This window comes from Phacochoerus africanus, chromosome 8 (assembly GCF_016906955.1).
Source record: "Phacochoerus africanus isolate WHEZ1 chromosome 8, ROS_Pafr_v1, whole genome shotgun sequence".
NCBI lineage: Eukaryota > Metazoa > Chordata > Mammalia > Artiodactyla > Suidae > Phacochoerus > Phacochoerus africanus.
The window spans coordinates 13,403,218-13,418,268 of NC_062551.1; the positions used below are offsets into that span (position 1 = coordinate 13,403,218).

The window sequence follows — 15,051 nt, forward strand, 5'->3', positions numbered from 1 at the left end:
ACCACGGAGAACTCCATCACTTTTTTGTTCTTTTGTTTTCTTTTTTGGTCACACCCGTGTCACGTGGAAGCTCCTGGGCCAGAAATCGGAACTCATACCACAGCAGCAACCTAAGTCAGTCACTGCAGTGAAAATGCCAAATCCTGAACCTGTTGTGCCACAGGAGAATTCCAAACTCTTAGCACTTTTCATTGTTTTTTTTCTTTTTCTGTTGCCCCTGTGGCAAATGGAAATAGGCCAGGGATGGAATTGGAACCGGGGCTGTGACCTACACCACGGGTGCATTAATGTTTCATCCTTAAGCTGCTTCATTACAGTGGGAACTCCTGTTGTCTTTTAGATTCCACATAGCGATATATAGTGTTTTGTCTCTCTTTCTGATTTACTTAGTTTGGTAATCTCTAGGTCCATCCATGCTGCTACAGATGGCATTATTTCATTCTTTTTTATGTCCAAGTAATAGTACATTGTATGTACCATAATCTCTTTAACCATTCATCTGTTGATGGACATTTAGGTTACTTCCATGACTTGGTTATTGTAAATAGTGCTGCTGTGAACATAAGGGTGTATGTATCTTTTCAAATTATAGTTTTGTCTGGATGTGTGCCCAGGACTGGAGTTACTGGATCTCCTTTCAGTTTTTTTTTTTTTTTTTTTTTTGCTATTTCTTGGGCCGCTCCAGCGGCACATGGAGGTTCCCAGGCTAGGGGTCAAATTGGAGCTGTAGCCGCAGGCCTACGCCAGAGCCACAGCAACGCAAGATCCGAGCCGCGTCTGCAACCTACACCACAGCTCACGGCAACGCCAGATTGTTAACCCACTGAGCAAGGGCAGGGATCGAACCCTCAACCTCATGGTTCCTAGTTGGATTCGTTAACCACTGCACCACGACGGGAACTCCTCCTTTCAGTTTTTATATAGGTTTCCTCTGTGGTGGTAATTGTGATTCCTGTGAGACCATATGGGAGGGAGAGATCACTGCCAGCTAAGAGAATAAAGGAAGATTTTTCCTAAAGGATGTGGCATTTGAATTATCCTGTGAAGAGTGATGGAATTTGGCTTTATGGGAGCTAGCAAAAGAAATGGGATGCTAACTTTATTCTTTTATTTTTTTTTAATTTTTCTGCTTTTGGTCCGCTCTTGTGGCATATGGAAGTTCCAGGCTAGGGGTTTAATCGGAGCTACAGCTGCTGGCCTCTGGCACAGCCACTGCAGCGTGGGATCCAAGCAGTGTCTGCAACCTACACCACAGCTCACAGCAACACCAGATCCTTAATGAGCAAGGCCAGCCATCAAGTCTGTATCCTCGTGGATCTTAGTCAGGATCCTTAACTGCTGAGCCACGAAGGGAACTTCCCCAGGATGCTGACCTTAAATGGCTTGTTTCATTCCCACATGCTCACTTTTTGAGGAGGTTGCAGGCATGTTACATCCAAAGGAAGTGTTTGGTCTTGGGTATAGTAGTTATCCCAAATATTCCATCACGCTTTTTGCAGAAATCTGTAAGGGGATTGATTATCAATACCTCTGGCCTTTTGGTTCTTATGTTCTTTTTTGACTAGATGGTTCCATTCTTTTAATCCAGTCAGTATACAGTGTTTTATCACTGCCACATTGGGACTGTATTATCTGGTATAGTGTAAGCAAGGAGCTGAGTTTCATGCTCAGTGGATCTGTTTCTTCTCTCCTATCAGGTATCAGAAATGGCTGTTTCAGAGCTACCTGGTAACCCCAATGCTGTCTGGACAGTGCGTCGGCACATTGAAGGTAAGCAGCCCTTTACCTACAGTCAAAATGAGGGTCTGGGTGCCATTGACAATAGAAGGCTCAAGAGGCTGCATTCATAGTACACTGAAATCACTTCATTTAGCACTGTATGTTAGAAACTTCTTCTAGCCCAACACCATGTTTTTGAGTCTCCCAGTCAGGATGTCTTCATTTACAGCTTTTTGTGCAAATGGATAAGGGGTGCATAGGGTGGCTGTTAATATTCAGTATATATACACCTCAGTATCATAGATAGAGCTGTCATATATCATGCTCTTTGAATTCATCTTTAGGATACTTACTCTATCTGTGTAAGGGAAACTTTCTTGCTTCATTTTTTTTAACTGAATATTCTCCTATTGTGCTGAAATTGCGGTGGAATTGAAAGTGTTATTCTGGCTATTAAGAGATTTGGTAAAACTTGTTAATGTCCTGCTCAGTGAGTGTAGTTGTGCTTAAGGAAAGTGGAGATTGATTGAATGGAATCAGAATTTTTAAGAGTGGGTGGAAAAGAAGGGATGGAGGAAAGAGGAAGTCTGAGCTGGATAAAAATGGTCACCTCGGATGTTCCCTTGTGGCACAGTGGGTTAAGGATCTGGCATTACTACAGTTGTAGCATATAGGTTGCAACTGTGGACAGGTTCAGTCCCTGCCCCAGGAATTTTCATGTGCTGCGGGCGTGACCGGAAAAAAAAAAAAAAAAAAGATTACCTCATCCTAAAAATAATGAAAGTTATGTGAAAATGTGAGGTAGTGCAGGAAGGTCTTGTGGCAACAGAATTTTACTCAATTCTAATTTTCCCTTTGATTCTTTGGGGTTGTAGATCATTTCTGTTCCTAGACTTCGTTTTCCTATTCTTCCCTCAGAAATGTGGGATTGGCCAGTATACAAAGCTTTTTCAAGAAAACCGTTGGAAGTCTTCCCAATATTTAGATGTTTTGGTTATATGGAACAAATTTAAGGGCTGGGAAATGTGTAGGAGGGAAACATCTTTCTAATAGTATAATACACATTTTAGTAGGTTTTGTTTTCGTGTGGATTGGAGTCCAATCTGAATTGAGTAGAAAAAAAGAAAAAGTGAATAGGACATTAGAAGGTTCGTTTTAGCTAAGATAATTACTGGATGGTTAGTTTTGAAAGATTTTCCCATTTTGTGTAGTCTCTTCACAAAGAAACTGGTTAGGGTTGATGTTTACTATTAGCTTGGTGGCTGGTTGATATTAATAAGCTCTTGAAAACATTTTACGTTGACTTTTTGAATTAGAGCTGTTAGAAAAAACCTAGTGTGCTCCTCTTTTTTGTTTGGTTTTTGTTTTTATTTATTAAACTTTATTGTAAAATAGATTTAGATTTGCAGAAAAGTAACTTCTCATTTTTATGAAGACAGATAATCACAAGGGTTGACTGTCCCAAGATACCACACCTCGGCCATTAGAGACTGAAAGCCCTTTCTCTCGAATCCCAGTCCAGTGTCCATTTGATTAATCCTGCAGTGGGAGTGTGGGATGTTGTGGTTTTCTAGGAAAAGTTTTCTCATCCTGCTGTCTTTCAAGTCTACCTTATACTCAGAATAATTAAGGTAGGATCTCTACTTTCAGAGCATGTGCCATCTATAAAAGAAGGCTACAAAACTCTTGTTCTGATGTGATGGAAGGCATAAGCTGTTGCTAGGAAGTATTGGAGGAGAGGGGATAGGCATCTGTTTGAGAATCAGGAAAAGCATTTAGGGTGATGTTTGGTAAGTTAGGGAGGAGCAGTATGTTGCATGACAAACTTGTAGCTGAAATTTTTTCTTCTCTAAATATCAAAGTCCAAGAAATGATTATATCCTGGTGAATTTTGCTCTTTAGAAACTATAATTTGGGCGATCACCCACAAAAATGGGTCAGGTTCTTTCTATTCATTCTCTTTCCACATCCCGAGTTACTGTTGAGTGAACATTCCACATGTCCACACACACTGTAGTCTTCCAGGCAACTACTAACCTTGGCTGGTACTTGGTGATGCACACTACCAATACCAAGCCTTTTTTTCTCTTCCACAGGTGGCGGGTGAAGGTGCTGATCACCACAGGTGTGTACCTATTGCTAGGGTCTACCACGGGGTCTTAGAGTTTTCCCAGGGAGATGGAACTGCTCAATATATTGAGGCTGCTCTGATAGCATCTCTCAGAGGGTGACTTTGCAGTTGGCTGTCCGTGTGCACTGCAGTGGTGCACATCCCTCTTTCTTCACTTTAAATAGTCTGAGACAGGAATTAGCTTCTCTTACTTTCTGCCACAGGATATGGAACATGATTAATTTATTTCTCATTAAGCCAAAGGAAAACCTTAACTTCATACTCTCCCAGGTGTACTGAGTGAAAGATTATGCCTTGGTGAAGCGCCCCCCCCCCTTTTTAAATTTGAGTATAATCAGGTCTGTGTTGAGGCAAGACAAGCATTGAGTGGTTTGAATTTAGAGTGAGAATGAGATTAGAGACCTAAATCATTTGGTCACTTACTTTACCCTTTGGAGTGGGCTGTTTGTTGAGCCTGAGATACTGAGGGGAAAGAAGAGTAAAGCATTCCTTCGTCTGGGCTGTTTCTTCAGTGCTCAGACAGATGTAAGTCCTATGTAACTGAGACAAAGATGCCTTCTCAAACTCTGAGTCTTCACTGAGGTGTGAACTAATGTTCTTTTATATGAAATTTGTAACCGCTGGAAGAAGGCAATATAAATATTCATTGTTACTTGCCATAGAAGCTTGATTTTGTTCTGGATTCCACCTTTTACCTTATAACCTGCCTAGGACACAAGGGCAGCTAATCTGCTCCTGGTCCTCCTGGACCAGAATGGAAAGGGTAGAAGTTACAGTGTGCTTAGTATTCACAGGGTAGTGGATATTTTGAGGAAATCTCTGATGTAAAGCACCTTTCAAGTGTCAGTCGTTCTATTGCTTGTTGAACTGCCCAGTGAATTTAAGACCCTGTTTAAGTCCATGAGCATCTCCGTTTTTATATCGGAGCAGTTTGAGGCCTTGAATCAAAGGGAAGGTAAGGACCAAGGCAGCCCTTTTTCCTCAGTCCCCCTATTCTTTGTATGTAAGTTAAAAATTTATGGTTTCTTTTCTGGAAGCTCTTGCTTTCCTTTAACTAAAGGAAGAGGTCAAAATCCTGGCCAGTTATGGAGTTCCCTTTATGGCACAGTGGAAGCTAATCTGACTAGAATCCTTGAAGATTTGGGTTTGATCCCTGGCCTTGCTCAGCGGGTTGGTGATCCGACATTGCCCTGAGCTGTGGTGTAGGTCGCAGATGTGGCTCAGATTCCACGTTGCTGTGGCCATGGTGTAGACTGGTAGCTGTAGCTCCTATTCAACCCCTACCTAACCTCGGAATTTCCATATGCTGCAGATGTGTCCATTAAAAGCAAAAATAAAAAATAAAAAAATTCCTGGCCAGTTAGAGCCCTTTGTTGTTTGGCTTTAATTTGTTCTGGCACTGCTTTTGAGGTATTGGGTTTCAAGTGTTGAAAACGTGGGAAAGGACACAGTATTCATATAATGTTAAAATTAAGCAATTCCTGTTATTTTTACACACCAGAAATTTCCAGTTCAAAAACTGAGAGCTGGAGTAAGCTTCCAAGTTTGGTGTTGCGTGGAGACTGGTGTTGGTTTTGTTGTAAGTTATTAAGACATCCACTTCAGGAATAATCATGTCTGTAGTAAATATTTTATGATATTGAACAGTGTGGTCTTACAAAGCTAGCTTATAAGGTGTCCCAGGCATGTGGTACATGTTGATAGTTTAGAACAAAATAATGTAAAACCAACTATCTGGTTGTCCTGTGTTACTCCCTTTGATTTCAAAGTTGAACTCTTAACTCTGGATTCCTGGTTTAGCCATTAGATTACACCTGTCAGGAAAGATCTTTGATTCTTGCCTTTCAGCCACCCATTCGGTACACACACATATTGTAAACAGAAACAGAAGTTTTTGCAGAATAGTACTTACCCTTAGTATGTGTGAAGTATCTTCATAAACTATATTTCTATATATTTCTATTTTAAAATGCTGATTGCAATCCACCAAATTGATTTTACGTCCTGCTAATAGGTCAGAATGCTACTATAGGTTACACCAATAATGATTCCCCCCCCTCTGCAGTATGCAGTGGCTTAATGTGGGATCTCAGATCCCAGACCAGGGATTGAACCCAGACTACAGTGGTAAAAACACCGAGTCGTAACCACTAGACCATCAGGAAATTCCCAATAAATTTTCTCCTGATCCCGTGTTCTATAAAGAAGACTGATTCTGCTGAACTTACCAAGTAACCTTAGTTCAGCTGAACCACCTTGTGAGCAATCAAAATCCCAACTGTCCTTGATGTGGGGGGTGGCTCAGGCTTTATGGTGTTGAGCTCTGACAAGGGCCCAGGCAATCACAGTCCTTTAGCTTCTTCTGCTAAGAATGAGGTAGCCACTCCAATTTTGTACCTTGTCATTCTGTCCCTCGTTCGCCTGATTTCTGTTTGAAGGGGACAGAAAGGGGAATTGATACAGAAAATTCAAATGAAAAGTACACAAATCTTTGTTCTTTAAAAAAGTGAACATTTATCAAGCTTTATGCCAAACAGTGTGCTGGATGTGGGAGACACAGTAGCTGTTTTATGTTGTTGGGTGGACTGTATGGGAAATAGACAGCTTTTTAACTATGAGATATGCGTGAGAAACTTTTGGTGTTGTCTGAGTACTTTTGACCTTGAAAAAGTGATTGGTGTTGGTTTATCCAAAAATATTGTATTAAACGAAAGATTAGATAAAATTGCTCATGACCACTGAACAGTTATATTTTTAAACATGAAAAACTAGAGAGGTCAAGGGCTGACAATATAAACTTCACACGCACATATTATCTAGTGTTCTTATATTCATATTGGGACATCCTAGGATTCTCAGTTTCCAACCGTGGAATGATTTAGTCCCAGAGGCTTAAGTCATCTTTATTTTATTCATTGGGTCTTATGTTCCCACATAAGCTTCATTTGGAAGAGGATGGGTAGCCTGGTAGCCTTTCTTGGTTATAGGGAGTATCTCTTAAGAATGGATTGGCATCTGGCACAAATGAGCAAACTCTAGCTTGGATACATACAAATATTGTAGTACACAAAATTTCCTCTTGCTTTGTCTGCTTGCATTTTTCTAGCAAATGTCTCAAAATACTAGTTTTCAAAGGTATTAGATGTGGGCATGTCTCCTCTATTTATTATTTAGTCATTTAAAGAAGCAAAGTATATCGCTAGGCTATTGTGACCATCAATTATCTTTTGGATCATTCTATGCTATTTGCCACATGACTGTGATGACTACACATAGAAGTGCCTTGGAAGGTTTCTGAAGAGAAAACTTAGTGTGTCTCATTTGGCTTTGTAGCTACTGAGTTCTTAGCTAACCAACTTCTTTTTTTCTTTTCAGATGAGTTTGATGCCTACATCATTGTGTCTTTCGTGAATGCCACACTTGTGTTGTCCATCGGAGAAACTGTGGAAGAAGTGACTGACTCTGGGTTTCTGGGCACTACCCCAACCTTGTCGTGTTCCTTGTTAGGAGATGATGCCTTGGTGCAGGTGAGGATTCTCAGAGCTGCTTATTACCTACTCACCTACTTTGTCCTCTGACCTTGTTATGTTAGATTGCTGGGTTCACATTAATGAGCTTTTAACTTCTTAGAAGTAGATTTTGCAAAACATGAGCTTTTGGGAGTTCCCACTGTGGCTCAGCAGTAACAAACACAACTAGTTTCTATGAGGATGTAGGTTTTTCTTGGCCTCACTCACTGAGTTAAGGATCCGGTGTTGCCCCAAGCTTCGGCATATGTCCCAGATGCTGCTTGGATCCAGTGTTGCTGTGGTGTAGGCCGGCAGCTACAGCTCTGATTTGACCCCTAGCCTGGGAACTTCCATATGCCACAGGTGGGGCCCCAAAACAAACACACAAAAACCCCATGAGCTTTTTTGAAGTTAACCTTGCCTGAGACCTCTTAGCTCTTTTCTGTCATTGACCCAGCTGGTGCCTCAAATGTAAAGATGCCTCTAGATCTGACAGGTGTGGTAAGTGTGAGGGTCATGCTTGAGTAATGCATCAAGTTGCTGAAGTCAGGTTTTTTTACCTCTAGGTGTATCCTGATGGCATTCGGCACATACGAGCAGACAAGAGAGTCAACGAGTGGAAGACTCCTGGAAAGAAAACAATTGTAAAATGTGCAGTGAACCAGCGACAGGTGGTGATTGCCCTGACGGGAGGAGAGCTGGTCTATTTTGAGATGGATCCCGTATGTGATTTTACTTTTCACTGTGGGATTTAATACAGGGTTCAGAGGTGAAGATGGACTTTGGGTCCAGATATCTAAATTATATATTCACAAGAAAGAATATTGAGGAGGGAAATTGTCCAGAAGAGGGGTTGGAGGTGGATAGGTTTTCATGTCTTTCTCGTTGGAGTTATGAAAGCCCATCTTAGCAGTGAAACACTTTTTCTGCCCTTCATACTTTTTTAACCAACTCTTTGCCATACATTTAATTTCTGCAATCTGAATCTCAGAAATTTTAACTTTTATGTAGAAGGTTTTAGGTATACTTAATTGTGCTCTCAGGAAGTCTCTAGATATGGCCAACTTGTATAGTCTAACTATACCTAGGATTGAATTTTTTTGTCTTTAGTTGCCATATTTGAATTCTCTTTGATCCCAACTGTTTGCATGAATAGATAAACAGTTTTATATATTTCCATTTCCTGAGAGCTGTGTTGGCTTAGGAAATTGTGGTGCATAATAAATGTCAAAGGTCTTTTCATTCTCTTGTCAGATTTTGCTTGCCATTAGGCTGTAGAGTTCAGTCATGGAACCTCAAGTAGAGAAATTCTTGGTCATTGATTGTAGTAAGACAAGTGAGAGGAAACAAAAAGTAACTGAAGCCCCCTTTCTTCCTCAGGCCCTAGGTTTCAGGGCAAGTTGGAGTGGTTTGTGACCTCTTTGTTTCTTCACTCCTATAGTCAGGACAGTTGAACGAGTACACAGAGCGAAAGGAGATGTCTGCAGATGTGGTGTGCATGAGTCTGGCCAATGTGCCCCCTGGAGAGCAGCGGTCCCGCTTCTTGGCTGTAGGGCTCGTGGACAACACTGTCAGAATCATCTCCCTGGACCCCTCAGTGAGTCCCACCCTCAACTTCAAGGATCTTTCCATTTGGAACCTAACCACCTGGCCCATTTCTGATGTCCTTCTCTCAGATCAACTGGGTTCTGCCCTGAAATCTACACCTACTTCCTTCTCCTGATTATCATAGCAGCACACCTCAGGAATTTTCTGCAGTGCTTTAAAGAGGCTGATCCAGGAGTTCCCATTGTGGCGCAGTGGTTAACGAATCCGACTAGGAACCATGAGGTTGCGGGTTCGGTCCCTGCCCTTGCTCAGTGGGTTAAGGATCTGGCGTTGCTGTGAGCTGTGGTGTAGGTTGCAGATGCAGCTCAGATCCCGTGTTGCTGTGGCTCTGGTGTAGGCCGGAGGCTATAGCTTTGATTCAACCCCTAGCCTGGGAACCTCCATATGCTACGAGAGCAGCCCTAGAAAAGGCAAAAAAAAAAAAGGTTGATCCAAAACTACTAAATGTTTCTTTGGCTTAAGTCTTAAGTTCCTTTTTTAGTTAGAAAAACAACAACAACAAAAATTTAAGGCCATATTTATGGAAAAGGGCCTTAGGTGACGTTAAACATGTGCCCTTTGCTTATTTACTTTGACCATTATCCACTTTTACAAAAAAAGAAGGCACTATCCTCTCAAGAGCTAGTTGCTACGGTTCAGTTTCCTGGTAATTCACTACCTATTTAGAACTCATTCCTCAGATTTTCCCTATCCAAAAGAGAGAATTGTTCTTTGCACTTAGAATCAGATCTTTCTGAGCAGATTTTTTTCCCAGAATTGGTCACTTACCATGTTTTTTTCTTTTCTCTTTCCCCCTTAGGACTGTTTGCAACCTCTGAGCATGCAGGCTCTCCCAGCCCAGCCTGAGTCCTTATGTATTGTGGAAATGGGTGGGACTGAGAAGCAGGATGAGCTGGGTGAGAGGGGCTCTATTGGATTCTTATACCTGAATATTGGGCTGCAGGTAAGAAATCCAGAGGCTCTCTTGACTTTTATGACTCCTTTGTTCAGTGTGGGCATTTTCTGTACCTGTGGTTTCAGTTACCCACCTTATGAAACATGAACAGTGTTGCTCTGTGTTCCACTTATTTCAGCTCTAATTAGAACAAAACAGGTCTAGAAAAAAGTATTTTTATAAAGAATCTTAATAAGAATGTTTTGCTTTCACTGTTCTGAGGCAGAACTTTGATGGGGTTCCTCAAGAGTTACCTGCAGTTCTCACAGTATGCAGCTTTTGAAACTGATCATTGTCCTTTGCTTTCCTTGGGGGATTGGTTCTAGGATTTCCCTCAGATACCAGAAATCTGAGGATACTCAAGACCCTTATATAAAATGGCATAGTATTTGCATATTCTCGTATACTTTTTTTTTTAATTGGTATGCAGCATGTGCAAGCTCCCGGGTCACAGATTGAATCCCAGCTGCAGCAGCAACCCAAGGCATTGCAGTGATGTCACATCCTTAACCAGCTGCACCATAAGAGACATCTCATATTTGCATATACTTTAAAATCAGCTCTAGATTACTTAATTATGTAATACAATGTAAATGTTATCTATGTAAATGGTTGCTGTGCATATGTGGCAAATTCAAGTTTTGCTTTTTAAAATTTTCTGGAGTGTTTTCTCCTCGACTATTTATCCCTGTTTGGTTGAATCTGTGGATTCAGAACCTGTAGGTGTGGAGGGCGTCATGGTTCATAATTGCTCCATTAGCAGTACCAGACTCCTAGGTGTACCCTGTTGTCAAAGCAGCTGAGCTCTTCAAAGCATGAAAAGTAGGAAACAAAGGATCAGGCAGTGTCAGGGTTTTTGACCATCTCTTTTCATTTTCTTTAATAATTATTTATTCAAACATGTAGATAATCTAGCCTAGGTACTTTTTGCCTTTTAATTTTACTTCCTAATGTAGAAATTAACAGGCATTCCTATTGTGACTCAGTGGATTATTGACCTGCCTAGGATCCTTGAGGATATGGGTTCAATCCCTGGCCTTGATCAGTGGGTTAAGGATCTGGTGTTGGCCATGAGCTGTGACGTAGTTCACAGGCGTGGCTCAGATCCCTTTTTGCTGTGGCTGTGGCATTGGCTGGCAGCTGTAGCTCTGATTTGACCCCAGCCTGGGAACTTACATGTGCCCCAAGTGCAGCCCTAAAAAGCAAAAAAAAAAAAAAAAGATTAATTTAGAAATTCTCAAACATGCACAGGAGTTAGGCTAACGTAATGAGCCTCCAGGTACCCATCACCAGTTACCAGCATTTTATCTATTCCCCCCATGTTTGCTTGTTTTTTTCTCCCCTAGAGTTGTATGAGGTTTTTTTTTTCCTTGTTTTTTGGCTGTGCCTGGAAGATTCCCGGGGATTGAACCCACTCTGCTGCAGTGAAAATGTCAGATCCTTAACCCAATTTACCATAAGAGAACTCTTTTCAGAGTATTTTAAGACAGATCTAATATGATATATAACTTCATCTGTAAGTATTTGAGAAAGTTAACAGAAATGCTTTTCTATTTCATCTTTATTTAATTAGCTAGACCTTTTCTCTAGAGAGGCGTTTGTATGTGTATTAAAGCCTTAATATTATTACTATGCTCAACAAAATTTAGCAGTTCCTTCATATTATCTGATAGCCCCATGTTCTAGTTTTCCTCTTTTTGTTTCCTTTTTCTTTTTCCAAATGTTTTTACATTTGGTTCTGTTCAGGATCTCCAAATAAAGAGGTTTACAGTTTATATCTACTTGATTTACCTTTATATGTTTCTTAAACTGTCCTAACCTCTGTTACAAAAAAAACTTGTTTTGAAGAAACTAGATCATTTTTCTTGTGGGACTTCCCACTTTCTGGATTTGGTAGATTCAGTTCTGGTGTGTTTAATGTTCCTTTATCCTCTGTATTTCCTACAAACTAGTGGATAGATTTAATAGATTTAGATCTGTTAAAAATATAATGTGGGAATTCCCATCATTGCTCAACAGAAACGAATCTGACCAGCATCCATAAGGGCACAGATTTGATCCTGCCCTCGCTCAGTGGCTTAAGGATCCAGTGTTGCCATGAGCTGTGGTGTAGGTTGCAGACATGGCTCAGATCCTGCATTGCTGTGGCCATGGCTGTTGCGTAGGCCAGCAGCTGTAGTTCTGATTCTTCCCCTAGCCTGGGAACCTCTATATGCCATGGGTGCAGCCCTAAAGAGACAGAAAAAAAAAAAAATGTAATGCAAGCCACATGTGTAATTAAAATTTTTCTGTAGCCACAAAAAAGGAACAGTAGTTAATGTTTTATTTAGCCTAGTATATCTAAAATATTTCATTTTGTAATCAGTATAAAAAAAGATATTTTGTGTTTTCTCCCATTTTATGTTTTGGGTATGGAGAGAACAGTCTTTGAAATCTGGAATTTTGTACTTTGCACTAACAGCACTTTTTAGGGGGTGTGGGACTGTGCCCAAGGGTTCCCAGGCTGGGGGTGGACCCCACACCACAGCAGCAACCCGAGCCATAGCAATGACAATGCTAAATTCTTAACATATAACACCCTTTAATTCTTTTTTTTTTTTTTTGTCTTTTTGCTATTTCTTGGGCCGCTCCACAGCATATGGAGGTTCCCAGGCTAGGGGTCGAATCCGAGCTGTAGCCACCGGCCTATGCCACAGCCATAGCAACTCGGAATCTGAGCCACGTCTGCAACCTACACCACAGCTCACAGCAACGCCGGATCGTTAACCCACTGAGCAAGGGCAGGGACCGAACCCGCAACCTCATGGTTCCTAGTCGGATTCGTTAACCACTGCGCCAAGACGGGAACACTTTTTTTTTTTTTTTTGTCTTTAATTCTGATTAGCTGCATGTGCCTTGGTGGATATAGTAGTAGATAGCACAGACCAAGAAGTTGATTAGATACAGATGGGGGCTTCTTTGGTTTTGTTTTGCTTTGGGGGGAGGGACTAGGGTATTTAATAGGTGCCATTTACTTCCTATGGCATATGAATTCTAATTGTCCCACTTGTGATGTTTGAATGTTTGTATCTATTTTAAATGATCCGTTTTAAAACTTGCCGTCAATCTTTTACTTAATAACAACCCTTGATACACATTAGCTAGATTCATTATTTCATTAGGGTTTGGGAAATGATTTTCTATTTCATCTTCGTTTAATTAGCTGGACCTTTTCTCTAGAGACAGAATTTGCTTTATATCTTTGCTTACCCTGAAACACAGTTTATACAGGGGAAGGATAAATACTTCATTTTGTCCCCTTTGTTTACTTGTCTTCAGACTAAGGAGTTAGTGTCATAGCAGTCTTCGCTGAAGACTGATGAAATGTTTTTTGGTTTTTATTTAAAAAATTTTTCATTTTTTTGTCTTTTTAGGCATATGGAGGTTCCCAGGCTAGGAGTCTAATTGGAGCTATTGGTGCCGGCCTACGCCAGAGCCACAGCAACATGGGATCTGAGCTGCATCTGCAACCTACACCACAGCTCACGGCAACATTGGATCCTTAACCCACTGAGTGAGGCCAGGGTTCAAACCCACAACTTCATGGTTCCTAGTTGGATTCCTTTCTGCTGCACCAAGACAGGAACTCCTGGCTTTTAAATAATGTTATAAATTGGCAAGTTTTATATATTTGTGCATTAATCTGTTGCAGTCTCTATTTTGGATGCTAAATTGCCAAATTTTAGATGTATGGAAGTTCCTCTTTGAAATTGGCTCATTTGTCCTTTTTTTTTTTTTTTGTCTTTTGTCTTTTGTCTGTTGTCTGTTGGTGCTATTTCTTGGGCCGCTCCCGCGGCATATGGAGATTCCCAGGCTAGGGGTTGAATCGGAGCTGTGGCCACCGGCCTACGCCAGAGCCACAGCAATGCAGGATCCGAGCCGCGTCTGCAACCTACACCACAGCTCACGGCAATGCCAGATCCTTAACCCACTGAGCAAGGGCAGGGACCGAACCCTCAACCTCATGGTTCCTAGTCGGATTCGTTAACCACTGCGCCACGACGGGAGCTCCTCATTTGTCCTTTTAACATGAATCCACTATCTTTGTGAGCTTCCTTCTGGCATAACAGAGTGCTCTGCACACATCTCGAACATTCTTACTCCAGACCTGAATAAGCCGTTTTTCTTAGGATTCGTATTCTTTTTAAGAGAAGTGGTATTTAGAGATGACAATAGGTGTGGATGTTTTAGACTGTCTGAGAACTTTAAAGATGTGTTTGATATACATGGTAAGAATATTTTTTAAGGATATATAGTGAGAAATAAGTGTACTTTTCGTTTAATAAATACTCAATAACTGTCTTGAGTGATTTAGTAAAGAATGATTGGCTGGCTGATTATTACTATGTTTTTTAAACTACCTAGTTGTTTCCTTCCATCTGCTCTGAAATTAAATTAAGTAGCTAAAGGAGCTTCCATTATTATGTATAGGCTTTACCCGCTGCTCTCCTTTTTATTAGAATGGTGTGCTGCTGAGAACTGTCCTGGACCCTGTCACTGGGGATCTGTCTGACACCCGCACTAGGTACCTGGGGTCCCGTCCTGTGAAACTCTTTCGTGTCCGGATGCAAGGCCAGGAGGCAGTAAGTAATGAAGGGGGCCAGGTGTGTGTGTGGATGTCATTAGCTGAGAAAAATACTGTTGGTGTAAGTTTTGCTCTCATTAATTCACCAGTATTATATTTATTTGGACATAAGCTTTATTTTAATTAGTTTCCTTCACATCGGAAGGCTTGGGTCCCTTAATCTAGAGTATCTTAACAGGGGCTCCATGGCACTGTACCATGATTTGATTATAAGTGAGTTAGAAAATTGATTCCTTCAGCCTCGAGACTGAGCAATTGGAACTAGTAGCTAATGCTTTTATTAAGTGGAAACCTTCCATATGGGATACCACTACCTATGAGCAACCTGGCGTGAGTGTCATGGTTTACTGTGCAATGGGAAAGAGGTTGGGAAATGTGAACTTTGTAGCTAATATATTCGTGTTGCTAGGTGCTCTGCTAGATCTTTACTTGTTACTGCATTTAAATTTTTTTTTAATTTGTTCTATGGCCACACCTGATATGGAAGTTCCCAGGACAGGGATTGAATGTGAGCCATAGCTCAACC

The 15,051-nt window shown here is 41.1% G+C and overlaps 1 protein-coding gene across 1 annotated transcript in view; it reads left to right on the top strand.

The window, feature by feature from the left end:
* The window catches only part of SF3B3 (splicing factor 3b subunit 3), a 54,591-nt gene that overhangs the window by 26,328 nt on the left and 13,212 nt on the right, over positions 1-15,051 (top strand). Inside the window, exons 11-16 of the mRNA XM_047789784.1 lie at positions 1,698-1,770; positions 7,226-7,377; positions 7,926-8,081; positions 8,801-8,956; positions 9,767-9,910; positions 14,401-14,523. Of these exons, the coding sequence (XP_047645740.1) occupies positions 1,698-1,770; positions 7,226-7,377; positions 7,926-8,081; positions 8,801-8,956; positions 9,767-9,910; positions 14,401-14,523 (804 nt within the window). The remainder of the gene's footprint in view (positions 1-1,697; positions 1,771-7,225; positions 7,378-7,925; positions 8,082-8,800; positions 8,957-9,766; positions 9,911-14,400; positions 14,524-15,051) is intronic.